The following is a 27,874-nucleotide window of genomic DNA, read 5'->3' as shown; positions in this document are numbered from 1 at the left end:
AAGCCATTTTTTAATTACAGTTTTTCTGTTTTCTTCCCTGATAAATACTGCTTCCAAAACGACAATCTACAGACCAACACAATGAAACTGGGAGTACCGGCCTTCACAAAGAACCTGGTTACAAACAAAAAACAAAAGAAAAACAATGAGAGAAATGCAAACATGAAACCCAACCCTAAATAGACAACTATTCATCTTCTATACCCGCTTATTATTAGCTGAAGTCTATTCCAGTAGGTCCATAAAAGTTTTACCAACCATACAAACTCAAAACGTACCGTTTATGTTGCAAAACTTGCAGAAGTGACGTCTCTGGATGAATCTGGTACAAGGTCTCCTTCCCCTCATCTTCAAAGTACAGCTGGAATAAGTTAGAATGAGATCAAGTAGAATTATAACAAGCTTTAATGAGATTCCACTCCATCAGATAATGATGTGATGAAGTCATAAAGTCTTCCTCTACTTTTAAAACTAAGCCATTTCACACATAATAGACTCAAATATAGCTACTGGCTACTCCTTGCTGCGGGATGATACACTGACGACATAACGTAAGCAGGTGCGTGATGGGTTCAAGGACCACTGGAAACTCGGAATTTGAATTTCCAAAACTGTTCATTAGTCAGTGGAGTTTCTTCCAAGTTTTTGGTTGTTTTGAACACATCAGACTGAAAACAATATATTAAAAAAAATTAAAACACTACATTTTGACTGAGGGGGCGTAACTGTCCGTGTGAGGCCCACTGTTGACATCGGGAGGTGCACAGAACAGACTGAATGAAGGAGACGTAGAACATGATCAGCAGCTCCTGCGGCAGGTTGAACTTCCTCAGCTGGCGCAGGAAGTACATCCTCTGCTGTGCCTTTTTTTTATTGTGTCTAAGTGGGAAGTCCAAAGAATCCACGGGAGCCACTTTGCTGTTCAGAATCGTAAGGGGGGTAGTGGGGAAGGATTTCTCTTTAAGTCCACTATCATCTCCACAGTCTTGAACGGGTTCAGCTCCAGATGGTTCTGATCCGTTCAAAGCTGAAAAACACTCCTCAAGGTTTGGTAAGGCGTAAGAGTCTTTTATAGTTTGTAGGTTTAGCTTTCTGTAGTCCATACACAGTCTGACATCTCCATTCTTTTTCCGTACAACCACTGGTTGAACACTTTGAATGGCGTGTATTTCGGCAATAACTGTTTTTGGTGTGAGCGTGATTGCATGGTCGGACTCATTTTGGAGAATGACTGGTATGCAACGAGGATGCTTGGATGGGAGAGTTGCTAACCCATCTTTGACAAGAAGACCACCAGGTAACAAAGTTGAGACTGGGGCTTCAACTATCACATACTTTTCTTCTCCTTGAACTCAGCAGTTTACTGATCCTTCAAGAACTTTTGTTTCTCCAGCCCCAATTGTTTCACAGTCTCCATTGTACAGTCGGACTCCTCCAAAGTTTGAATTAACTGAGATTTTTCTGGCTGCAAGTGTTTGGAGGACAACTTTATAACCATAAAGCAGAGAGTGTTTTTCTTTCATCTCATCGACTTCTCTATATTGCTCATAGATGATGTCCAATGTGTTTGTTCCTACAAGCAGTGATGGTGAGTTAGAGCTCAGGTTTGGAACGATTAGAGTCAAAGTTGGTACTTCGATGTCTGTGCCCAATGAACACTTGGGGAAAGTAATGGCAGTTTGAATATAACCAAGATAAGGGACGATCTGGCCGCTAGCGCCTTCTACCTCCAATAGGTCATTCAAGCTGTGGACAGGTAAGTGAGAAAGGTTTTCTTCATAGAAAGACTGGGTTATTGTTGTTACTTGGGAGCCTGAATCTAGTAAACAACTGCACACGTGTTCATCAATAGTTACTTGTAAATTTGGCTCCTACAAGACCTTTTGGAAGGAAAACAGTTTTTCAGTTTGTTTACAATAGTTGAAAGCATGCTTACTCCTCTTGGGATGCTTTACCTTTGTGTCAGCCCGACTATGTCCCATAACTGGGGATGATCCTAGTTTAAAGAACTATGTTCTGAAGGATTTACTTTGTCTCATGCTGTTTGTTTGTCCGTTAACTGCTTTCTTTTTAAGGCAACGAGTGGAGAATTGGGCTCATTGTTGCATTGGTGTTTGATGTGTCCATCTTCTCTGCACCGAAAGCAATACCAGGGCTTTGGGCGGTGGCTTTGCTGGTTTTTGGATTTCTGATCAGAGAAGTGAGGTTTTTGAGCTTTGTAAATCTCAGTTGGGACTTTTGGCTTGGTTGCACCAGAGGGTCTTACTATTGGTTTCTCTGAGTCCTTTAAATAAGTAACAAGAACAGGTCATTTTTAATTTCAGATTCATTTCTCCACGTCTGTACAGTTCAGGTATTTCAGGTTTTTTTGCTCCATACATTATTCCATCATCCTCCCTCCTCTCATCACTTTGCCTGGTGTCAGGACAGTGTTCAGACTACACAGGTGAGACATCATCTTTTTAGTTTAAACAGCTGGAACATTTCACTTTAGTTTTATGATGTCAGGTTTTTCTTCTTTTTTTCTACTTTTGCAAAGATATTAGCAGGAATGCCATTTGATCTGTATTGTTTTATTGATTAATTTATTTTATATATATATATTTTTAAATCACTGACCATTTGGCATTAATTACAATAAAACAAAAAACATTTTTCAAAAAAGAAATCAGATGTAATTGGTTTAAAATCTGATTTCAATCTGATTTCAAATGAGAAAAAATATTCATGACTAGTTTATGACATTTATATTTCATTTAAAAATGATGAAATTTCCCAACAGCCACTAATATTAACATTTTTATGTGTATTACTCTCAGCAGCAACTTATCTTTTGACTTTCACATTAAATATAGAATAAGGCATTTAATAATAACTAATAAAAAGAATGAAAGTGAGGGTTCTGTTTTTTCTGTGGTTTTATTTATTTAGGAGTGGGTTTTCTTCAATGACTTGCAATGTTTTATGTTGAAATCAAAACTCCAGATTGATGCTCTGTTGACAATGACATGTAATGCTGAGAATGTTAAAAAGCTGTAAAGCAGAGATTTTACAAGCTTTTGGCTGCTGTTGTGGAATTTCTCATGTATAGAATTGAATGATACTGAAGAAACAGATTTAGTCTTTGTAGATTTATTTTGACTTTGCATGCAAAGGAGAAGACCCCAACAGGTTTGAAATGAGTGTTCTGTAATAAACATTACTTACTTCTGAAAATCAGGCAATGACACAAATGTATATCTATATTTATATAGAAAAGGGCAGGGTCACTTCTGCAGTTCCTGGAACTTGTGCTTCTGCTGATGTTGTTTGCTGATGCTTTTATAAAAAGATGTTATTCGCTGTTGTCAGTATGTTGTGCAATGGCTGTACGACAGTTTTTATCAGCAGATCAACCGCAAAAACAAGGGAGCACTGCAAACTGTGTTAAATTCAAGCAAAGGGGGAAACTACACAGAGATCAACTTTAGATGACCTTATTAGCAGACAGTGATAAGTTTAAGTTGAACAATAATATAAGAAATACAAATCTTCCTACCCAAAGATAATTAAATGGATTGTGCTTTTATTGTGAAGGGAATTTATGTAGCAAAGTGATATCTACAATGAAAAAATGGTATTTATTACTTTTTTTTTTTTTTTTTTTGCCCCATTTCTTTAAAGATAAAACTTTAAATTGAATTCAAACATTTGAAATTGCAGCTGAAAATCACTTCTGTAAAATATATGTATGGATCCTTTGTTTGGAGATGCAAATTGTTGGCTTTTTTTCCCTTTAAATTATGTTTTTGAAATGTATTTTGCAAGTTCCTGTATGGGTGTAAACCTCTAGGTAAACCATTACTACATTTACTCGATATATTTTTTTTAAAAACCTATTCAAGCTGTGTTTCACCACCTCTCAGCCTAAAGATTAGAATGTATTTTCTTACCAAATATGCCTTTACTTTTTGGCAGTCATAGTTCATAGTCATAGGTAAAAGTGACATTTGAGAACAATGGCATCACCTGCTAGCAGCTTAGTGAGCAGGACAAAGGAACTGAGGAAAACCTGTTTGCTTTAATGCTTTAACCCTCCTATTATCCTTGGGGTTAATTTGACCGCATTCATTGTTAATGACAAAAAAACAATTATGGTTTAATTTTTTTCCTATATATATTGGGTAACTGATTAAAGCATAACATTTTCCTGATATTTGTTCAATGTGCTGAACGCATATTGCATGCATTGGTGTTGCTCTGGGGTGAATTTGTACTCAAGCTGTTTAAAATTTGTCTGTCTGTGTATGACCTTACATCCCCACACCTGCAGATTAAGATTTAATACTTTTGATTTGATAAATGACATGTAACAGCTGTTTCACAGTTAAAGTGACGTAGAGGAGGATGTGTCTGAGACAGAGGACTACCCCAAATATGTTACAAAAAAGGAATAAAAAATAAGTAAATAAATATGTTTGAGAGGAATGGGGGAAGGGGAGGGTTACAACATTAATCAATATGGTTAATTCTGTGGGTCATGAATGTGCCCCCAAAATTAGAAAATAGTTTGATGAAAGATTTTTTAAGATAATTAATCTTGCGCTGTAGAAAAGGTCATATCATCACCACAAAGGATATCCCGATCCGATCACGTGATCGGAAATCGGGCCCGATCATGTGGTTTCAGACTCGATCGGAATCGGACGTTATCTCCCAATCAGGACTCGGATATATATGTATATTTATTATCATTAAGGGGTGGGCAGTATATCGGTTCATACCAAATACCACCATATATTTTCGTTATGATATACATATACAAAGGTAGACAGCAGCGCTCTGGTTACGGCGTAAATGGATAAGAAAGCTCTGAAGCTGCAGAACTAGTAGAACATGACACAGAAGAACTTGTGTCAAAAAGAGGAGCCCTGTCTGTTGTTTGGTTGCTAAGCAAGTTGAATGCAGAGCGGACATCCTGGATCTGTTTTGTTTGCTTTTCTTTATCTTTTTTAATGTATTATAGAAGTATTGGATCGGGACTCGGTATCAACCAATTCTCAAAATCAAAGGACTCGGATTCTGGGGCAAAAAAACCTGATCGGGACATCCCTAATCACCACAACCAGTAGGGTTCATATTCTTGTGATCGTCAGTAAATTTGAGAAGATTTAGATGAAAACTATTCAAGATAAATTAAATCTAAATTTAAAGTTTGGCCTGATGGTGGCGCTAGAGAACAGGTGAATATTTCATTATCAAGGAGTTATTTATGTATTCAACAAATAAACAAAGTGCCTGACACAAAAACTTTTATGACAATTATTTTCTGGAGACAAATATCACTGGGGTCAGATTGACTAAAAGGGTAAAATGTGTTAATAATATTTGAGGATAATAGGAGGGTTAGGTTATGTGTAACAATGTGAAGATACAGGGAAAAAATTTTGAATATGCTTACTAAAATGTATTTAATACTTCGTACAAAAGTCTTTATTGGTACTGGCAGGTTCAAGATGCCTTCTGTTTGGAGAAACTAGTGGCATGCATTGCTTAGGTGTGACTTTGGCTCATTCTTCCACACAAACAGTCTTCAAATCTTGAAGGTTCCGTGAGGCTCTTCTCTTAACTTTTTTAGTTCAGTCAGGGGTTGATTGGCTGGGTCAATTCTAGCAGCTTTATTTTCTTTCTCTGAGAGTTTCCTTGGTGTGTTTGGGATCATTGTCTTGCTGTCACGTCCACCATTGTTTCATCTTCATCATCCCGGAGGATGACATCGGATTCTTATCAAGAATATCTTGCTACATTTTTTCATTCATCCTTCCTTCAATTATATGAAGTTAATTATTATAAGTTTGCCAGTACCATGTTCTGAAAACAGCCCCTCATCATGTTCCCACCTCCAAACTTCACTGTTGCTATGGTTCGATGTGCAGTGCCATTTGTCCTCCAAACATGGTGTGTATTATGGCATCCAAAGACTTGAAAGTGCTACAAAAACTTGGTCAACAGTTTTCTGAAAATCATTTCCTGGAGGTAAATATTCCTGGGGTTAGATTGACCCAATGGGTAAAATGTGTTAGTAATATTTGAGGATAATAGGAGGGTTAAATGTTACAACACGCCATTGGTTTATGAACAGATCTGAAGGCAAGTTCTCTACAATCTAATGTCATCATTAAACTGAAGAGATCAATAATTTCCACTTTAGTTTGAGGGTTTTTTCTTCACAGGACTATTCACCATCTCAATGGCTCAGCATCAGGAAACAGCACAAACACCTTTGATAGATTGGAACGCTGGTTTGTTCGACTGCTTTGAAGATGTCAGCACTTGTAAGCATCCAACTTTTTCCTCCATTCACACTCCAAGGTGGCATCCTCCTGTATAGCTGCATCTTTTCTACATTCTATTTCCAGGTTGCTATGGATTCTGGTGCTGCCCGTTCTTGATGTGCACAGTTTCAGGACGACTCGGAGAAAATACGTGTCTCCCACTGTATGATATAATTACCCCAGCGTGTTTATCATTCTTTAGGATACCTCTGTTTTTCCCTCCGGCAGGCATTTCTATGAGGGCTTCAATGAGAAACAGATATGGTATCAAGGTAAGCCTCATTAAGTCCCACATTAAATCTACCAACTGACAGCAGTTGAAACTAAAAAAAAAAGGCCTTTTTTCCTTCTCCACAGGGTTCACTTTGCAAAGACATCGCAGCCGGTTGTTGTTGCAGTTGCTGCTCTTGGTGTCAAATGTATCGGGAGTTAAAGGAACGCAAGAAGGTCCCGACTGTCATTATCATGCAGCCTCAAAACGTTGTAAACTCACATCCACCTCCCGTGATGATTAATAATGTAATTCAATCTCCGGTTAATTATGTGGGACAACCCGGAGTCATTGTAACTTCATAATAAAGCTCATGAACTAGTAAAAGGGTTTCACGTCGAGAAAATACAAAAAAAAAATATATGCCGTTATAATAAGTGAAAAGGAAATATAAGGGATTAACTTTATTCCTGGGGCCATTAAAAGCTGATTATGGGGCAACGTATGGTGTAATAAACAGACAAATACATAAAATACAGGCTTTACTGGACACATGCTGGCTTGGCCACTCCTTCTTTGCCATAGCAACAGGGGAGGGGCCAAGAATAAAATTGTTAGAAGTCTGACCAAGGGACACAAAACAAATTTCCCCCATTTATTTCAAAGGAGGATTCATGCAAATTCCACATTAAAGAACACATGCTGATGTCATGGCAACGGTTGGCTCCAAATAGAAAATGAGAAAATTCTAGCAAAAAAAACATATATTATAGGGCAAAAAGTTACCTTTTTGTTACTTCTAAGCACTTACGCCGAAGTTTGCATGGTTCAAGTCGATTCCGATTTGCATGAAATATAATGCGCACAAAAACGTACAGAAGAAGATTTAAGAAGAAAGTTTTGGCTAAAAATAAATTCGTTAGAATTTTGATTTCAACTGACCATGGGGCACAAATCCTGGTTCATATGGCATTTCCACCTAAACTCAATATTTCCCATCTATTTTAATGGAGGATTCATGCAAATTCCACATCAAAAGACACATGTTGATGTCATGGCAACAGTTGGCTCCCAATAGAAAAGAATGGGACAATTGTGTCAAAAAACCCTTTATTTACTCAAAAAGAACAAAAAGTTATATATTTTTTTACTTCAAAGCACTTATGCCGCAGTTTGCACAATTCAAATCGGTTTCAATTTGAATTAAATTAAATGTGCACAAAAACATACGGAAGATTTAAGAAGAAAAATGTGGCTTTTATTATAAAAATTAGCCTAGTGGGAAACTGTCAACTTCTAGCTTTTCAAAGCAGGAGCACCGGATACACTTAAAAATTACATTGTCGACTAAAGATATAAATAATTAATCACTAGTAATTACTTTATGTCTCAATCAACCACTTGCTAACTGCTACGTCTTCTGTCTCATCAGAAGTTGTTTTTATTCTCGTTTTACTTAAGTTTATTTTTTTGTTTCACTGTTGTTTTTATCTATTGCGTACAGCACTTTGTACCAGTTGTGGATGCCTTAAAGGGATATATAAATAAAGTTAAGTTGTTTCTAAAATCAGCAAATAAGTTCTGCACAAGTGCATTGTTAACCTAGAAGACCTAGCTTAGGAAGTAATGTCTCAACTTGATGTGTGTTGTTTAGTTTACTTACTCTAGTCTTTAGATCAACCAGAGGATTAGGCGTTAGTGTGTGGCTGTAAATGTCACTGAAAGACATACACCAACACAAAGCTTTGAAGGTAATATTTAACCTTTATTCTTTATCATTTATTATTATTTATATATTTTCTTTGTGTTAAATATTTGACTTAAAACCAGAAAGTTATGTGACTGTTTAGTTTGTGATATTTTTTTCCCCACTAATTATGTTTGAATAATCTGAATGTGCTTCAAATTCTTATTAAAAACTTTATGACTGAAAGTATTCCTGACAGTCATTTTTTTCCCATACCTGGTTTTCTACAGAAACTTAAACAAAAATTTTTTTTTTTTTTTTACAGTTTTTCTGTTTTCTTCCCTGATAAATACTGCTTCCAAAACGACGATCCACGGACCAACACAATGAAACTGGGAGTGCCGGCCTTCACAAAGAACCTGGTTACAAACAAAACAAAACAATGAGAAATGCAAACATGAAACCCAACTCTAAATAGACAATTATTCATCTTCTATACACGTACCGTTTATGTTGCAACACTTCCAAAAGTGACGTCTCTGGATGAATCTGGTACAAGGTCTCCTTCCCCTCATCTTCAAAGTACAGCTGGAATAAGTTAGAATTAGATAAAGTAGAATTAAAACAAGCTTTAATGAGATTCCACTCCATCAGATAAAGATGTGATGAAGTCATAAAGTCTTCCTCTACTTTTAAAACTCAAACTGCATCTCTATCAAAGTCAACGATACATTTCCTTACACAGCATGAATCGATTGATTAAGCTTTAATGCTTCAAAGTATTTTCACACTTTATTCAAAGAGTTTGTTTGTGTAAAATAAAACAAATACTGGAATCAGTGCATTCAGATTTTCAAAATGACTACAGAGCTATTTTGCACAGAATGTGTGAACATAAAGTTATAATAATTCCAGCAAGTTCTTTTTGAATGTGTTAAGATTTCTTTAAATGGTTTTTCAGGAAATGTATTTTGATCTCCTGACATATTTCGACTATCAACTGCCAGTCTTTTATTATTATTATTATTATTATTAATAATAATAATAATAATAATAAATTATTCAAAAATAATAACTTGCTGGAATTATTACGCGGAAGTCAATGAAACATCAAAGCAATCAGAAGACGCCTTTGAAGACTGATCTGCCAAAGTAAATGTCCTGAAAAACACTTGAATAAAAGAAACCTTAACGTATTAGTAAGTTATACGAGAGCATACCGCATTTAGTTTAACTTAAAATAACTGATATCAAATGTCAGATTGGACTTCTGTGTGAGATTAAACGCACTGACCTGCAGATTACGAGGGAGATATTTCCTGTCCGTGTCCCAGGGAGGAAGTTCTTCAAACATGTGCGTCAGATGGTCTACAAAACTAAAGATGAGGATGAAGAGTAATCAGAATAAAGTCAAACAAACGGGCGTCAAAACACTAGAAGCACTGAGTATCGCTGCAGGATAGTGGTGGGACGATATATTGCACAACGAGTCCTTGAATATTAAAACATCACAAGGTTCTGGAATGCGGACTCTCCCTACTTTCCATTGTTGTTGTTCTTCCTCTTCTAGTAGACTTGATGCAGCAGAGAAATGCTGCTGCCCCATATTAATGCATTAAGACCTGCAGTGTGAACGTAGCCGTATAGTGGATAGTGTAGATTGAGAATGTGATAATAAGTACATGTTAGCTGTGGTTCTAGTTTCACACTGGCATCACTTGAAGTCAGAATGAATGAAGCAGCACTTTAAGAACAGGAAAGTCACGTTAGGGCTGGGCGATATGGGCCAAAACTAATATCTCAATATTTTTTTTAAATGGCGATATACAATACAAATCTCAATATTTTTAACTAGATAAAGTCTTACTAGAAAAAACTATTCTGGGTTAAATTTGCTGATGAAAAATGCCACACTAGCATATTTATTAACAAACAGCTGCACAATATGTGCCACTTTTGACTTTTTCTCCTATTAGGGACAGCATGTGTGAGTGAGTTCTGTAGTGTGGTTTGTTAAGGGGAACGTGATCCAGTGATCCATCTAACTGAGCTTTTTTAATGGTGTTCTGAGGAGTAACGAAAGCAGCGACTCCTAAAATGAGTATTTTAATACAAATTAAGCAATAAGAAAAACATATATCGATATAGGCGATATTGTTATTTTCTGTATCGCCAAAATATAAATCTCCATATATCTTGAATCTCAATATTTTGCCCATCCCTAACTCACGTTTATTTTGTTTATTAATTTTTTTTTATATATTCAGTTTGAAAGTTAAAAAGCTCAGAGATTACAGTCAAATACATTCTAATCTAATAAATATGACAAAAATAAACATATGAATACAATAATATTCGTTTCAGTACGATATTGTATCTTGTGTGCTCTGTGTATCGTCCCACCCCTACTGCACACATTATTACATAAAAGTGTCCTTAAGGGTCAGACCTAAGGGTTCACACTACGAACAGTGCAAAATATAAATCAATAAAAATCAGTCACTGATACAGTGATGCTTGAGTATTGTGTAACTGTAACAAAATTATTCACTTCAGTGCTTTGAAGAAGCTTGAATTCTTTCACTAATACAATATTAAATTGTTATCTGGCTCTTTCAGTAATCGGAAATGTACATAATTAATCAGAAGAGCAACTGTTACACAGTGCTGATTTTACTCTGATTACTTTTTATCAAGTTTTATTTTATTATTATTATGCCATTCTTTCACCGTCACCACATTTTATCAGTTTTGGGTGATTTAGCAGCTCAAAAAGAAACTAGTCAACATAAGTCATAGGTAATTCATAAATGATGGTGTTTTCTGGGACAAATTAAGGAAATGTTTTACCAGCTGTGCTCATGGAAGGCTGAAATGAAGTCACTCTGTTGATGTTCAGGGTAAAGCAGGAGGACGGGCCAGTGCAAAGAGCCCTGCTGGTCCAGGACCACCTGAGCCCCCGTGAGCTCTTTGGAGCTGAGGCCGTCCAGGCTGAGCTGTGCGATCCTCGTTGAAGAGGACTCCTCCTCCTCTTCCTCACTGTCTGAGCCGTGCTGGGGAGGCTTCACAGACTGATAGAGCTTGATTCCCCGATCCTGCACCAGAGAAAACATCCACACACTTCACCAAATCAAAGGAAAATACAATGCTTTTATTTTGAAGGAGACGTTATTAAAGGAATGCTTCCGTATCACGCCTCGAACATTAGAAAATAATTTTTATAATTCAATTGTGGATTTAATACAGATTTGTTTCAACAGTATAGTGTTTGTTGTAGGTCTGGGCAAAACTCTCTATCAAGACTTTATTCCAGAGGTTCCCAACCTTTTTTGGGTCGTGACCCCATTTTGATATCACAAAGGTCTGGCAACCCCAGAAACATTTTTTTTTTTTAGGATTTGTTTTTGATCATGTTTATTAAAGTGTGTCACAAATACAGAGTAGCCAGGATTAGTGACAATATACTGTATTTTATTTGAACTAGATTATATTTGAGAAAGTTTAAGTATAGAATACAGTCATTTGATATTCACTGTGTGTATTTGAAAATTTATAATAATTCAAAACATTTTAAAAATAGAATTTTAATAAATTTTTACCTTTTTTTTTAACCAATAACTAGACATTTCAGGCGACCCCACATGGGGTCCCGACCCCAAGGTTGAATCTTATGCAATATTTTTGCCTCAAGAACTACAGTAGCCCAGATTTGGCCACATAACCTATGATACAGAATTTACTCACACGTGCTGTCACATATAGGAAAATTGGCAAATGCGGTATAAGCATGTTGATATGTTAATAAAAGTGACCGTTTAGTAATGTAAACAAGTGACTTTAATTATGAATCGTCTTTTTGGTCAAAAAAAAAAAAATTAAAGAAAATTGGGATATAATTTTATGGTTCATATTGCCCAGCCCTAGGTGGTTGTAAAACAAAGACAATCAATCAGTAGATTGGCATCCATATTTGGGCAAAAAGATCATGTTAGATCTGAATGTTAGCTTAATAAATTATAATTTACAGTATGTTTTATGACCACATGCTCCTCAGGTGCGCAAATTTAATTTTCCTTTTAATATACAACTAAAAATGATATTTAGTTTTATGTCAGGCTCAAAGAATTCCATTTATTCATTAGATAAATTTAAGAAATTGTATTAGTCTTAAGCTGAAACCAAACCAGTTGAAAACCACTGATCCAACCTCCACAGAGATCAGAAAAAAACCAGACTTTTTAAGGCAGAAACACAAAGAATGGCAGGTTTTTACATTTATGGCAGCTAGCAGAGCTTCCTTTTCACCAAGCATCTTTTTCTCTTTGACCTTGGCTTTCCTGGCATCTCTCTCTGCAGCTCTCTAAAATAAAAACAAACGACACATTACGTTTAATGCAGCTTCCCTACCCGTGCCCCACCCACTAAGATGAGTCTTTACTTTGTGTTTATCTGCAGAGGCTCTCAGCTCCCTAAGTTTGGTGTCAGTAGAGTGGAGGCGGAGTCCTTGGTCACACCACTCCAGGGCTTCTGGGAAGCGACGCAGGTCGATGCAGCACTGAGCGCCTGTAGCAGCAAAACAATATGGGTGAAACAAAATAGTTAACTCATGACACAATATCAAATACCATATAGGGCTAGTCACGATACGATATAAAAAAATGAAAAAAAGAGCAACAAATGTGTAACAAATATTTGTTGATGAAAAACTATTTGACTGCAAAAGTTGGAGAGTGTGTGGGAGCGTTCAAATAAAGAATGACAAAAAATATACAATTCTAACTTATTTTATTTGTTATTTGTCATTTCTGTAACAAAAGTTTTGAAAGCTGAATTTTGGACCTACCAAAAAAATGTGTAATGCAACTTGAAATTTTCAGCACCCCCTGTAACTTAAAGGAGAGTAAAGTTGCTCAAATTAAAGCTGCAGTATGTTCATTTTTTTCATAATCCATAATAACCATTGAGCATATTGTAATTCAAAGTGTTCCGAGTGGACACCTTTAAAACTCTTTTACTTGGTTTTATTTTGTGAACCTTTGAAATACCCATCGGCGTTTTTTTTATTTCGCGAAATTTTGTTACATTCCTACCAAACAACAAGAAAAAAAGCACATCAAGCTGTTTGTTACACTTCTCACCTTCCTTAATTTTAAATACACTCATTGCTATAAATTTTTTTTACCTAGACTATTGGAAATGTTCTCATTCCACCCCCCTGAGAACAGCCTGTCAAGGTCTGACCTTTCTCTTACTTTCCATTAACACCTGCAATCTGGCTTGGTGAACAAACTCTTGAGGTCATCTCCACGGCAACGCCGTCCAACGTCACTGGTTGGAGAACTATGAGAGACTATAGCAGAGTCTCAGCTCACAGGCTTATCTCAAAATAACGCTTCACTCTCACATTTATTTACATACACATCCTGTTTCTTCACAGTCTCCTCTGGCCCAATCCCCTCCTCCCTCCCTGCAGAGGCAGCAAGAGGCCGTAAGGACAGCGCCATCCTGTGGCCAACCTGTGAACAACCATCCTAAGACCCTTTCCCTGTGCCAACATGCTGATGTATTGAATTGAATGTTGTGTTTATTGGTTTTTGTGCAATGTTTGCAGAAGAGTTTTTTCATGATCCCTAACTCCGCCCCTCTCTACAAGGGCCTAGTTTGGTTTTTGCCTTTTTTTTTACCTCTTCTTCTTACAAATTGTTTCATATTTCTCATCTAAAAAACGGAGCTCTGCCCTGCTGCTGGCTGCTCCACAGTTGTCCCGTTCCTGTTCATCCATGTTATATGTGATTGTCTTTTCATGTTTCTTGGTCGGGATATAACTGAAACTGAATTTCCCCTCGGGGATTAAAAAAGTATAATCAATCAATTAATATATTGATGTACGTGGCAGGAACACATCTCAGATAGGCTTTAGCATTCAAACAGTGCTTAGAGATGCACCAATGCAACGACTGAAGGTTTCCCACTTCTAAAACGGATTAAAAGAAATAAAATAGACATTTTCAAGTTAAAAACAAATCTATCATACAACCTAAAATGCATTTTCAACACTTCATGATATTTTTTCAAAAACTTATAGCAAACTTTACAGATGAGACTTTTTCCATCTCTTTAAAACAAGTGGCACTTTGATGTCGTGTTGGTGCTTTAGCTCTTCTTGTCATGAGGCACTGTTGCCTTTAATGTCTATGAGTTCTAAACGTGTTTTGTTGATAAGTTAATGGTGTCCTTAGACAAACACAAAGCCACGTTATACAACACACCTCTGATCAAAGCTTTGAGATGATCAGGTTTGATCCTCGTTGCAGCTGCAGCGTCATTCAATGCTGAGCGAATATTGCCTGTGAGAGAAGAAGAAAGACATCAAAGTGTTCATTATTCTATGGAGCACTGTTAAAGTCAGAGCAAATGAACGCAACAGAGCAACAAACAAGCGTCAAGTGAAGAGTTGATGAAAAAATAATTTAAATCTGAAGTGACGACTGTGACATAAGTAATTTCACTCTGGGATAAATAAAGTATTTCTGATTCTGATTAAATGCTTTTAATGTGAAAACATTCATTCAAAAATCAATGTGAATGATTACCTAAGTAGTAGTGTGCAGCCGCTCTGTTGGTGAGAAGCACTACGTTGAGCTCCTGGTCTCCACATTTCTTCTTCAGACCTGCGCTGTAGGATACCACGGCCTTCTGGTAGTTCTTTTCTTTGAAAAATGCATTTCCTTCATCTTTCAAGACCCTGGCTTGCTCTGGAGAATAAAAACATTTATAGCAAATATTTAGTCATAGTCTCACGTGTTGATCAAAAAGAAAACATTTGTCTTTGTTCTTTTGACTTTGAAGTAGTATAGTAATATAGTAGTGATGCACGATATTAACGGCCTGTTATTGATTAAAATATACTTATTAAACATTCAGCCATTCAACAGATTTAATTAACCAATAAAATAACAGGCTTTGCTTCCTTGACCAACCCATAAACATCATAGGCTGCATTCACACTAGGGATAAACAGATATGGATTTTTTAGGGCCGATGCCGATATCTGCTCACCATAGACTCCAGACAGACAGAGACAAAATTAAGACAGGCTTGAAGCATCCACTGTTCAATCAATCCTTTTTCTGCACAAGAACATAGATTATCCTTATATTTGATACATGGATTATGTAAATAGATCCACTGTCTCTTGCGCGCCCGTGTTTGTTTCCCCGTGTGCTGATATGATGTTGACATTAACAGTTGTCTGTTGTCTGTTGTTTTGCTGAAAAAGCAGTTGTCATGAATAAATGATGCTCTATTTCATAATATTTCTTGGGGTGTCTGACTATGGGATACACACTCCCTGTAGCCCTCAGAAGCACTTTTTTCAATCCACCAAGCCCTGATTGGCTGGAAAGAATTTTCCATCCGCCGGGGACACTCCCACCTTCTATAAGAGAGAGGGCGGATGTACAGTTCCTCATTCAAACACCTCTTCTCTCTCTCACGCACATCTTGCGTTCTTATCAGCTAAACTGTCCACAGGCGGATTCCTTCGGGTTTTCCAATCGCCGGGCGCTGGTAGCGCATTGCGTGGACCACAACAGGTCGAGAAGCAACCAGCGCTTACCTTGCTCTGCTCGGTAAGTGCTGCTCCTTCACAGGTAAGTGAAATTTAGAGCCCCAGGTCCGGCTGTTGGCTCTCAACCAACGCTGTCGCTTCGGCGCACGTTGGTCCTCAAGCGGCTCTCTCACTTACGGTGTCTGTTAGCCGCTCTGAGCTCTGCACAGACAGGTCCAGAGCACCCGGACATCACCACTTGACGCCTCCGAGCTAGTGTGTGCTGTCCTTCACTGCTACAAGGCGTGGAATCCCCCAGCCTTAGCTCCGGCTGACTGCTCTTTGCAATGTTGCCGCTCCGGCGTGCACATTAGCCTCCAGCGGCCTCTCACTCCGGTACGGCCCCGGTGAAAGCCCCGTTGCTAGCTCTGTGCCACACGACCAGAGCTCACAGACCCCAGCACATCTGCTGCTGTCTCAGATCACGGCTCTCGAGGCCCTCCAGGCTCCGTCACGCGTTGGTCTCTCGCCCGAGCCTTCACCACCATGTAAGGCCCGGTTCCAGCTCCGTACCACGGTACCCGAGCTCCCAAAATCAGGCGACCCAGCTGCTGTCCAAAAGAGTCAACACTGTCCCCGACGTCTCGGAAGTCCGGTGCACGTTGTCCTGCATTCCTGCTAAGACCTGTGTTAGCTGCCACGTGGTAGCATAAAAGCTAATCCACCTGCTTTTCCTGCCTGCCTCAAGCGGCGATCGAAACCGAGGCTCCTCTCACCGAGGGGACAGGATGCTCAGCGTTTAGCGCACGCAGCCCTCGTCGCGCTTCTGCTGCGGCAAGCGAAGAGGACATGGCTCTGCTGCTGCCTATGACCCCAGCTGGGGCTCCCAGTGGCTTACCCCCTCTATCTCCTCTCCGAGAGAGGATGTTTTCACACCTTCCTCATCTCTCCCAAGCTTGGACACCGTGGAGCTGTGCAGGCGCGCAATGATGCACCTCGCCATCCCGTGACCCACCGTCGTAACGGAGGGCACTAGGTCCTGCTATGTGAGTGAGCTTCCCACCTCCAAGGGCACGCCGGGATAAATCCTCCCCATTTTCCCGGAGCTGTTGCTGGAAGTAGCGCATCCATGGAAGGACTGCCTTTTCAGTGAAAAATCTCATACTACTCCACCCTCGACTGTGAGGGTGTGGAGAGCCTTGGACTGCTCAGAATGCTGATGGTGGAACCGCTGATTGCGGCTCACCTGTTGCCACGCCAGCCTGCACTGTCTCCCCGGAGACCCATGCTACCGACTGGGACAGACCGTCTTCAGTCGGCCCTATCGAGCAGGGCGTACGCTGCAGCGGCGCTCTCAGTGAGAGCCCTAAATGTCCTCTCCCTCATGGCTTACCAAACTGAACTGTGTGAGGGTTTTTTCGCTTGGTCTCAGGACCCAGCGACAATGGACAACATTTTCATCCATAGCAGATGTGTGTCTCCGCACCCAGCGCCACTCCGTGCGGGCCTTGGGTAGCGTGATGAGCAACGTGGTGCTTCAGGAATGAGTGCGTTGGCTCGACCTCACCTGGTTCCACCCTGGGATCTGGCGGTGGTTCTCATTTCAACTTAATAATGATTAATTATTTTAATTAATAATGAATATTAATGGTTGGAGGTTCTATTTCATTATATGAGTGAGACATCTCACTCATATTACTCATAGAACCGGGGTTATATACTGTACATAACCTAGAGATCTTAAGCATCCATCCGGCCATTGTTTTGGCCTACGAGGGTTGGGGTCTGCGGCTACCTGAGGGCCTGCAAGCACACTGAACTCGATGTCCCGCCATGTCCTGGGCCTTGTTCAAGAGTGTGTCTGTTCAGGACATTTGTGAAGCGGCTAGTTGGTCCTCGCCCCTCACGTTTGTCCGGGTTTACATGCTGGACTGCTTTGCTGTCCTGATGTATAACAAACTCTGCCTTGCGGGCTGGTTTTTTCGCTCGATAAGCATGTCTGCACTACGGGAGCCGCCATATCCCATAGTGAGACATCTCACAAAAAATTATGAAATAGAACTTTAGGTTATGTATATAACCCAAGTTCTATGAGTAATACAATTGAGATGTCTCACCAGCCAACCCTTCTTTCTCGAACGAGTGAGAAGAGGTGCTTATTTTGAATGAGGAACTGTACATGTGTCCTCCCTCTTATAGAAGGTGGGAGTATCCCTGGCGAATGGGAAGTGAGACATCTCACTCATAGAACCGGGGTTATATACATAACCTAAAGTTCTACATAATGTAACTTAAAGTGTTTTTTGTCATCTTTCAGCCTAGTCTTACATCAACATATGATAAACAGTAAGAAGACTAGTTCTATAGGTGAATTCCACAACAGAAACTACATGATCTCTGCAAGCAGGTGTGTAGGGCAAAATATTGCTACCGCCCCAATGAGTGGTAAAATATATCCAAGGACAGTGGTTCTCAACCTTTTCAGCCCACCACCCCTTAAATAAATGCGCCAGAGACCGGGGAGCCCCACTGTACCTGGAGGTGGTTGAGCACAGACATGAACATTGAAGAACAGTCATGTGGAGACAGGGCCGTCTAATAGGGGGATAAAGGGGACGGCTTTTTGGGGCTCATCCATAAAGTCAGCAAAACAATTGTCTATTGTTCTATGAATCTGTGACAAACACATTTATTTATTTATCTGAATAATATATGGCCTTGGTAAATGGACTTGATTTTATATAGCGCTTTATCACCACACTGAAGCAGTCTCAAAGCGCTTTACATATCAGCTCATTCACCCATTCACTCTCACATTCACACACCAGTGGGACAGGACTGCCATGCAAGGCGCTAGTCGACCACTGGGCGCAACTTAGGGTTCAGTGTCTTGCCCAAGGACACTTCGACACAGAGTCAGGTACTGGGATCGAACCCCCAACCTCTCGATCAGAAGACGACCCACTACCACCTGAGCCACGGTCGCTCGGATCGCCACGGATGTATTGTTATCCAGGAAGTTTAGTGTAACTTGGGCAATAGTATAAAGTCATCTTAAAGATGTAAAATCTTGTTTTGATCAAAAATAAAATGGGTTAAAAGTGGTGAAATGGAGTATTAATTGAAAACCACAGAAAATGGTTAAAAGTTGCAAATTAGAGTGGCCAAAAACAGCAGTAAAAAGAGTTCAAAGTTTCAATATTGGCTTAAAAGTGGCAGAAATGGGGGGAGGCGAGCAGTGGTAATTTATGTAATGTAATTTAAAAAGTAGGAACAATTAGTTTAAACTGGTAAATAATGGGCATGACAAATCATGAATGTGGGGAAGTCATCAAAATATGCATGAAATATGGTGAAAAGAGGAAAATAAATGTATAATTCATCTCTGTAACCTCACAGCTCTATTGTTGTACATATCTAAAGCATATTTGTATTATTTTTGTAAATATCTGAATCATATTGGTATATATTTGTATATTATTAGTATCTATCCTACTTTATTTTCTACTACTGTGTGTTTCTGATCCCTATTTTTAACAGTCTTTTACTTAATTAAACACTTATTGTTTATTCTTACTTTTGTCTTTGTTAACGTTTTTATTCTTTTATTTGTGATGTTTTCTGTGGCTGTAACGAAAGCAATTTCCCCCTGGGATTAATAAAGGAATTCTGATTCTGAAAAATGGGTCAACATTAAAAATTACAAAAAAAATGTCAAGAAAAAGTGATGAAAACAGGTTAAAATATGGCAAGATTGGTGTAGTGGCAGAAAAAAAGGTGAAAATATGCACAGAAAAAAGGGCTTAAATTGTTAGTTTCTTGAAGGCATATGGCGACCCCCTTCAGTCCCAGTGTCTCGCGACAACCCCCAAATGGGGTCCTGACCCCAAGGTTGAGAACCTGTGCTCTAGGGTATATAATCTCAGAGCAGGTTAGTATTTAGTGTGTTTCTCCTGCCTTCTGGAGGTCTGTCCTCGTCGTGCAGGATGGACTGGATACAGGCCAGCTCGGGGTGTTTCTGCGGGTCTATTTCCTCTGGAGCTTTCTTCATAAACATCGGGATTTTATCAAACTCCTGCACGACAGAAACATGTGATTTAACACTATACGTGATACTCTGTTATGATATTGACCACGTGTGGGCGTTACCTCCTCCCAGTTGTTTTCACTTAAGGCGTTTCGGTATCTCTGCGTCTTGAATTTGTCCATGAAATCATCCATACCGTCATCACTGTCACTGTGGACCGCAGTGGACGCCATTACTTTGACCTCAGCACGTTTTAACCCAGCGGTTCTGTTCAATAAAACTATTAAAACACGCGTATTAAACACACTGCTGTCAATACACAGTACCCGTGAAGATATTGCATCTATCTCTCAGCAGCCATGTTTACACGTGCATCGGTGTTCCTACAAGATTATCGTTCCGGGAAGAAAAAAGGTCCCCAGGCTGAGATTAGTTCCGCACGGAACACAAAGTAGAAACCATAGTAAAGACTTTTATCACAACAGGAGCCACAAAAACGTCTTTCATATACATTCATATCAGCATTTAGAATAATAACCAAAATAAGCATTAATACAGGCGAGGACAAGGTTTTTTTTCCTACATTTTTGTTTTGTGTTTCTGAGGTCATTTTGCATATTTATCTGATATTTTACAAGTAATTTTATGTAATTTCATAATGTTTTTTGGAGTTTCTTTTGTGTACTTCAGTTATCATTTTATACATCGTGTACTTTATTGTGTGTTTAAAATTTTTTATTTTATTTATTATGTTAGCAGTATTTTTCTGAATTTTCTTTGGTGAATTTTGATCCTTTTGAGTTTTGATCTGCAATTTTGGATGTTTTTTTAATGGAGTCATTTTTGTGTATTTCAGTCATAATTTTATACATTGTTGTACTTTTTGTGTTTTTAGTCGTTTTGTGTTTTAGAATTTAGTAAATTTTTCCTTCTCACTTAAAAAAAAATATTTATATTTATATTATGGAATTTTAGTTTTTTTCATTATCTGATTTTGTGTATTTTTTTTTTTTTAACCCATTTTATGTTTTTTGGAGTCACTTTTGTGTATTTCAGTAATGCTTTTATACATTGTTGCATTTTTTTGTGTGTTTTAGGAATTATTTTGTATATTTTTCCTTCTCATGTTTAGAAATGGAATTTACCAAAATAGGATTCAAAGACCAGTCTTAATGGAACATATTGAAACTCCATAAATGAACATCAAGTTTAAATGTGTGTGTTTAAATGCTAATGCCACAAACTAGTGGAATTGGGATTGACTGGTCGCTCTGAAAAAACGATAAAGAATTTTGGCTACAAAGCAACATTTCTTCCATTTTATTATGACTTTTGAGAGTTTTAGCTAAAAAGGTTTGATATAAACATCAGTTAGTTAAGACCCAAAATAACACAAACTGGTTATTTACATTTTTCAAAAATCTTTTAATGAACAACAAATTATTTGCATTTGCCACTACCATGTCACCTGCTCACATCTCTTACACCGTCTCCACTCTTCCCAGTAAATCCAGCAGGCCGTCTTTACTGAGGAACATTGCCTCTCCAGTCTGCTGACAGATCACCTCAAACCTGGGGCTGTCCTCTAGCGCCCCCTGTCCCACCACGATAACGTAGGGGTACCCCAGCCTGGCTGCGTCCTTCAGCCTCTTCCCGATGGTCATCTGCGTGCGGTCGTCCAGAACCACTTCTCCTCTGAGCTGAGGCAGATTCTCTCCCAGAATGTGAAGCAGCTCTTCTGCTGAAGCCGTCGCCTCGTCTGCTTTGCTTCCCTTTTTCGGCAGTAAAACACAAACCTGGTAGGGAGTGATGAGTCCTGGCCAGCGGATCCCCTCGTCTGTTGACATCACCTCGATGGCTGCCGCGAGAATCCGTGTCACCCCGAGACCAAAACACCCCATTTCAACAACACTCTGCTTGTTCTGAGAATTAATAAAGTTGGCTTTGAACACGTGGGAGTACTTTTGACCCAGATAAAAGGTGTGGCCCACCTCTATCCCCTTAGATTCTCTCAAAATGCCAGTTTGACACGCTGGACACTTGTTATTGTCTGATGTCATGGTTTCCACGTTGGCGGAGAAGGAGCAGCTGCCACACATGAGGAGTCGGTCCTCGCCAATGTCCGCCGGCAGCTGGAACTCGTGGGACAGTTTCCCGCCGATGTTTCCGGTGTCCGCTTGCACCTGAATGCATCGCAGTCCCAGACGGGCGAAGACGCGGTGGTACGCGGCGATCACCGACTCGTAGGTTTGATACGCGGCTTCTTCGCTCATGTCAAACGAGTACATGTCCTTCATGTAGAACTCCCTCCCTCGAAGGAGACCAAACTTTGGCTTGGGTTCGTCTCGGAATTTACGAGTAATCTGTTATAAATAAATAAATAAATAAATAGCTGAGTGAGTTTAACAGGGTTGGGGTCAATTATAACTGAAATCACGTAACTGAGAATTAATTACAATTATAGCGTGAATATAAATGTAATTTTAAAAAATCTGTTGTCATAATAGTATTTAAATAGTGAGGACATTGTTGTACTTGTGTCTTTTTGGAGTAATTTTGTATATTTCCTTCTCATTTAATGTGTTTTTCTTGTGGTTTTTAAAATATTTGTATTTATATGGTTTGCCATATTTTTCAGTAATTCAGTTTTTGTTGTTATTCTGTGTATTTATCTACTATTTTTGTATTTTTATCCTTTAGTGTTTTTCTTTTTGTAGTTGTTTTGTGTGTTTTAGGCGTAATTTTATATATTTTTCCTTCTCGTTTAATGTTTTTTTTTTTGTCATTTAAAAAAAAAAAAAAATTCTTTATATTGTCCGCCGTATTTTTCAGTAATTTTGTTTTTTATAGTGATTTTGTTTATTTATTCATCTGATATTTTCTAGTCATTTTGTGTATTTTCATCCTTTTGTGTTTTTCTGTAATTTTCTATGTTTTTTTTGTCACTTTTGTGTATTACAGTTATCGCTTTATAGATTCTTGTACTTTGTGTGTTTTGTGTGTTTAGGAGTAATTTTGTATATTTTTCCTTCTCATGGTATGTGTTTTTTGTCATTTTTTATTTCTGTTTATAATGTTCAACGTTTGATGCATTTTTCTGTAATTATTGTTTTTTGTTATTTTGTGTAATTTTTTTTGTCGTTTTGCACATTTACTAATCTGATACTTTTGAAGTTGTTTGTGTATTTTTATCCCTTTTGTGTTTTTCTGTAATTTTGTACATTTTACATAATTACCATGAAAAGGCTATAAAACATTGTCAATTATAATTTAAGGCCAAACTGGTGGGAAACCATGTTACAGTTCTAGGTACAGTTCTACACATATGTAGTTAATTATTGAAATATGTTTCATATCAAGCATTCCCACATTTTACCATTTAAAAAAAATAAAATCGAGGGGTATACTGACACAAAAAAAAGCTCAGAAGCAAAAGAAAGAAATTAGATGATAGATATTTGTTTTTAATGTATTTTACAGCTGATTTAAGACCCGTTATCATAAGAGATGCTAACAGAAAGCTAACACAAGAGGAAGGTTAACGTTTATGAGGTTATTTATTTCAGGCTCGGTAATTGTGATTACTTGTAATTGAACTTTAGAAATTGAGAACGGAATTTTAATTGACTTTCTGAGGATAAAAAAAATTATTAAGTAATTTAATGGAAAAAATGCTGGTTACTGTAAGCATAATTAAACATGGGTAATTAAAAACATAATTGTAACTGAAAAATGTAATTGACCCCAACCCTGATTACAACTTACACTTGATTGCAGGACAACGTGACGAGTTAAACTCTTACTTGATAAAGCAGTAAAGGCAGCTGTTTGTAGGACAGCATGGCCTGGTGAGCTACCAGCGTGGTCACGGCCTCTTCGTGGGTGGGGCCCAGGCAGTAGTCGGCCCCGTGTCGGTCTTTCAGGCAGAAAAGCTCCTTTCCCATCAGATCCCAGCGCTCACTGGTCCTCCACAGGTCTGCTGAGCACAGACTGGGCATGTCCAGCTTCTGCCCACCAATCCCCTGCATCTCCTGGTCAATCACTCTCACCTTTCAAAACAAACAGGCGCAGATAATGAGTCTGCACACATTAGATTAGATTACATTAAATTAGATTAAATTCACTTTATTGATTCCTTGGGAAGGCTCCGTCAGCAAAATTACACAATTCCAGTAGCACAGAAAGAAAAGAAAAGCAGCCCTCAGGGTTGAAATAATATATAAATACAGAATGTAGAGAATATAAAATATAAAAGAAGAAACAACAATGTACAGAAATAAATAATAAACAAACAAGGTTGGTGCTACAGACTACAGCTAGTCCTCTGTCTTTCTATAAGGAAGGAAGTGTAACCATACGTTCTGTTTTGGTTTCAGTTTATTTGGTGCAGTCTAACAAAATCTTCAGATATAAATCCCAATTTAAAAATATATAACAAGACTGAAACAGGCAGAAGCAAAATGCTTATATGTCTAACAGAAACCATAACATTATAGTTGCCTTTATCAAATAATAACACAAAAGAAATACAAGCATTCAACTCAACAATGCAAAAAAACAATTTTAATTAAGTACATAGATCATATATGGGAGTATCAAAGTATAATACATTGTATACAAGGCATTTTATTTAATTAAATCTTGTTTTATATAACAAGTGTTTTTGAGATTTTGGTCTTTTTATAATTTATGTGTTGGCTCCAAGATACTTTAGAGCAGTGTTTTCTTTTATATAGAGAGACTTTGCACGGTTAAAAAAAAAAAAACAAAACTATATAATTTAAGGATCCAAAGAATTTTTTTTTAAAAATTCTTTTGGGGGCTTTCTGTGCATTAACATGTACCATACATAACAAAATAATGTCCCCAAGTTCCCTGTTAAACTATAAAAGAATAAATAGAGTAAAAAAATAATAGTATTAAAAAATAAAAACTACATAAAAAAAAAAGAAGATTAAAACAAAAATGTAATTTTAATTAGTAATTGTTTACATTTTATTATTACTAGACATTCACTGCTGTAAAGTGAATCTGAAACAGGTAAACCTTAAAGCGTAATTTGGGGAGTTTTAAAACAGACAATGGAAGACCCTAATTATGCTTATACCACAAAGAAAATTAGGGCGAGCAGCACTGTGAGCTCTCACCAGCTTCTCCATGGAGCGGACTGTAGCAGGAAGGTAGTAGTAACAGCCTGGGTTGGAAGGATGGATGAGCCCAGCCTGCTGCATCAGCCTCTGACTCCTACAGCTCATCTCCCCCGACAGCCTCGTGTCCTGTCCGACATCCTTCAGGTTGGAGGGCTGGTAGAGCCGAGACACCAGCAGGGTGGGGGGGACACGCTTGGCCACGGGGGAGGGAGGGACGGCCACGTGATCAGCACAGCCTGAATGGCTCCTCTGAGGACGAGGAGGAGGAGTTCTGTGGAGACGTTGATGGAGCCTCTTCCACACATGATGCATGACAGGCTTCATGGTGCCACCAATGCACTGATAGGACGACAACCTAATAATAATAATAATAGTGTGCACGTTAGAACAACAATACATCACATAAAGAGCTGTTTGCATGTATTCCAGTTGAAAAAAAGGGACTCCTAAGACATTATGAACATGGAGATTGGAGTGTATTTTTTTTATTTTTTTTTATAATGCTGTAATATTATCTCAGTGAGTGTAAACTTGGCAGACCAATTGTTTAATATTTGAGATTAAAAAAAAATTTCTTCTCCCTGATTTTTTCTGGACGTCACATGGAACGTAACAAAGTTCAATATTCCTTGTGAAAAACAATGTGAGCCATGACAGAATGAAAATAAATTAAATGAAATATTTCATATTCTCCAACATCACTATTTGGTAAATTAAAGGAACAATTCAAATGATTTTGTCCAACAACAAAAATAAGATTTAAATGTGATATAGATAAATGTCACCTTTGTGAAGTCAACAGACACATCAGAGCACACTTTTTTTTTTTAATGCATAACTTAAATCAATACACCAATGGTTATGTCAAATCTGTGATTATAGACTTTTTCTCTTTTTCTGAAAATACAGATTGGAATTTTCACAGAAAACAAAAAAGAAATAAATAAAAAAGAAATTTCTGGTAAATAATATGATCATTATAGTTACATTTTATATGCATAATCACACATGGCAAAATCACCCCATCATGGCCTGCATAAAAAAAAAAAAAAAAAAAAAAAAAAGCATGAAAAAAGTCAACAATGCCCAAACTGAAGATTTTTTTTTTTTTTAATTGGTGAAATGGATATCCTTTATTTTATTTTTAACCACATATTATTGTGTATGTTTAAGCTTATTTTGTTGTTATTTATTTTTTCCGAATAATTTACAAGCTTGCCCTATAGTTAACATGTTTCTTTTAGTACTCTCAGACAATGTTGAAGTGCAATCTGCACTATATATATATATGACACCATTTCCTTCAGTGTACATTTACTGTAGTTGAATCAATGGAGTGAATGCCTGTGCCTGCAGTTGTCCTCATTTGTGTGTTAACTGTGTAATTTAAAAGCCACATTTAGACCTATTCTAACATGAAAAGCTTTTTAAAAATTTCACATGTAAAATATGTCAAGATAGCAACATAAATTACAGGAACACACAACCTTAACCGTGTCAATAAATCTGACATTGTTTTAATTTGACCCTTAAAACGTAAACCTTGCACTTGTTTTCTATCAGGGACACAATTTAAAAGTCGGACAATTGGACGAAATTATCTTGATCGAAATGACCCATCCTCAACTTGATTTCTCAAAAGCATTTAAAAAAAAATGTATTAGAGATTTTAATAAAGGTACATTTGACTTGATGTGATGCAGGCTAACACTTTTTCAGTCTGTGGCTCAACAAAGTTAAGAAAAACACGGCTTTAAATACAATTTATAATAACTGGGACTTACCTCAGCAGCAAAACTGTATTTATTCAGTAATATTGAGAGGTTTGAAGGAGCAAATGAAGACAAAGTGTCAGCTTTAACAGGCTAAAAACTGTAAAGTGACACTAAACGTCTTTGCTCGGCTAATAACGTGTTCTTTTACGGCTCAGAGAAAGGCTTCACTGCCCCTAGTGGCCAGGAGGCGACACTGCTACTTTAGCTTCTTATTATCCTACTTATTAAAAGTAGTAGTGACATTTATAATTTATTAAATACAAATATTATATGTAAGGGTTTCACTTCAAACATTTACATTGATGTGTGATATCCGTTGCTACATTATCAGTCATACTATTGAGATATCATAAATTCTTAATTATTATTTTTTATTCTAAAATAAAAGAATTGTTGGTCAAGCCACTCATACAGATCAGGATAATTACTGTAGAACCTGAAACAACCATTTGTTTTGATAGTGCCAAATGAATGGCCTAATCCAGTGATGTCAAACTCAAGGCCCGTGGGCCAAATCCAGCCCGCCAAAGATCATATATTAGGCCCGAGGGAGGATTTTGTTAAAAATAAAAATAACAAAGAAAAAATACGACCAGATGGTTCAGTTGCAGATATTTCAGCTCTTCTTAATTCACTTCAATTATTTTATTTTGTGTTAATTATTTAAGGATTTCATCACACATTCTTTGGTATAGCTACATTTTTTATGTAGAAATCCCTATAATTAAGTTCTTTTTTTTTTTTTTTAAATGATGCAAATGTAACAATCCTTCAGGTCAAATGCTACACATTAATATTATTGCATTATGCTTAAAGATGTTCTAAGAAGTCAATCACATGCATTGTCCAAAGTGAAGCGTGACTTAGGGCACAATAATGATCTGAATGCTCTTTTTTTCTCAAACAAAAAAAACCTTATTTTACTGGTTTGGCTCAGATGAGATCAAACTGGGCTGTAAATGATTGAAATGATGATTGGAAGTGAGTTTGACACTCGTGGCTTAATCTATTCTACATTAAAAATTATTATAGTTTTACTGCTTCTGGTTGAAATAAATTAATATTTTCACAAGCACCCATCCATAATGTACACTTTTACTTATATTACATTAGACTATAGATAATACAACACTTTTGAATTTATTTTGGCTGTATGTATAT

At 37.7% G+C, this 27,874-nt stretch overlaps 2 protein-coding genes across 2 annotated transcripts; both read right to left on the bottom strand.

Moving 5' to 3' along the window:
- Window positions 1–7,621: 7,621 nt before the first annotated feature.
- ttc4 (tetratricopeptide repeat domain 4) lies at window positions 7,622–20,215 on the bottom strand. Its single transcript, XM_028445362.1, has 10 exons — window positions 19,911–20,215; window positions 19,719–19,836; window positions 14,806–14,967; window positions 14,482–14,559; window positions 12,651–12,775; window positions 12,486–12,572; window positions 11,063–11,307; window positions 9,507–9,588; window positions 8,718–8,800; window positions 7,622–8,631 (listed from the first exon to the last, which is right to left on the bottom strand). The coding sequence occupies exons 1-10, from the start codon at window positions 20,019–20,021 to the stop codon at window positions 8,532–8,534; spliced, it is 1,191 nt and encodes a 396-aa protein (XP_028301163.1). The 5' UTR covers window positions 20,022–20,215; the 3' UTR covers window positions 7,622–8,531.
- Window positions 20,216–21,192: 977 nt separating this feature from the next.
- On the bottom strand, window positions 21,193–26,862 carry pars2 (prolyl-tRNA synthetase 2, mitochondrial). The gene is made up of 4 exons (XM_028444872.1): window positions 26,723–26,862; window positions 24,936–25,293; window positions 23,592–23,837; window positions 21,193–22,151 (listed from the first exon to the last, which is right to left on the bottom strand). The coding sequence occupies exons 2-4, from the start codon at window positions 25,260–25,262 to the stop codon at window positions 21,270–21,272; spliced, it is 1,455 nt and encodes a 484-aa protein (XP_028300673.1). The 5' UTR covers window positions 25,263–25,293; window positions 26,723–26,862; the 3' UTR covers window positions 21,193–21,269.
- Window positions 26,863–27,874: the final 1,012 nt, after the last annotated feature.

The sequence above is a fragment of the Gouania willdenowi genome, chromosome 4, assembly GCF_900634775.1.
Source record: "Gouania willdenowi chromosome 4, fGouWil2.1, whole genome shotgun sequence".
Lineage (NCBI taxonomy): Eukaryota > Metazoa > Chordata > Actinopteri > Blenniiformes > Gobiesocidae > Gouania > Gouania willdenowi.
This window is presented reverse-complemented; position numbering and strand designations above follow the sequence as displayed.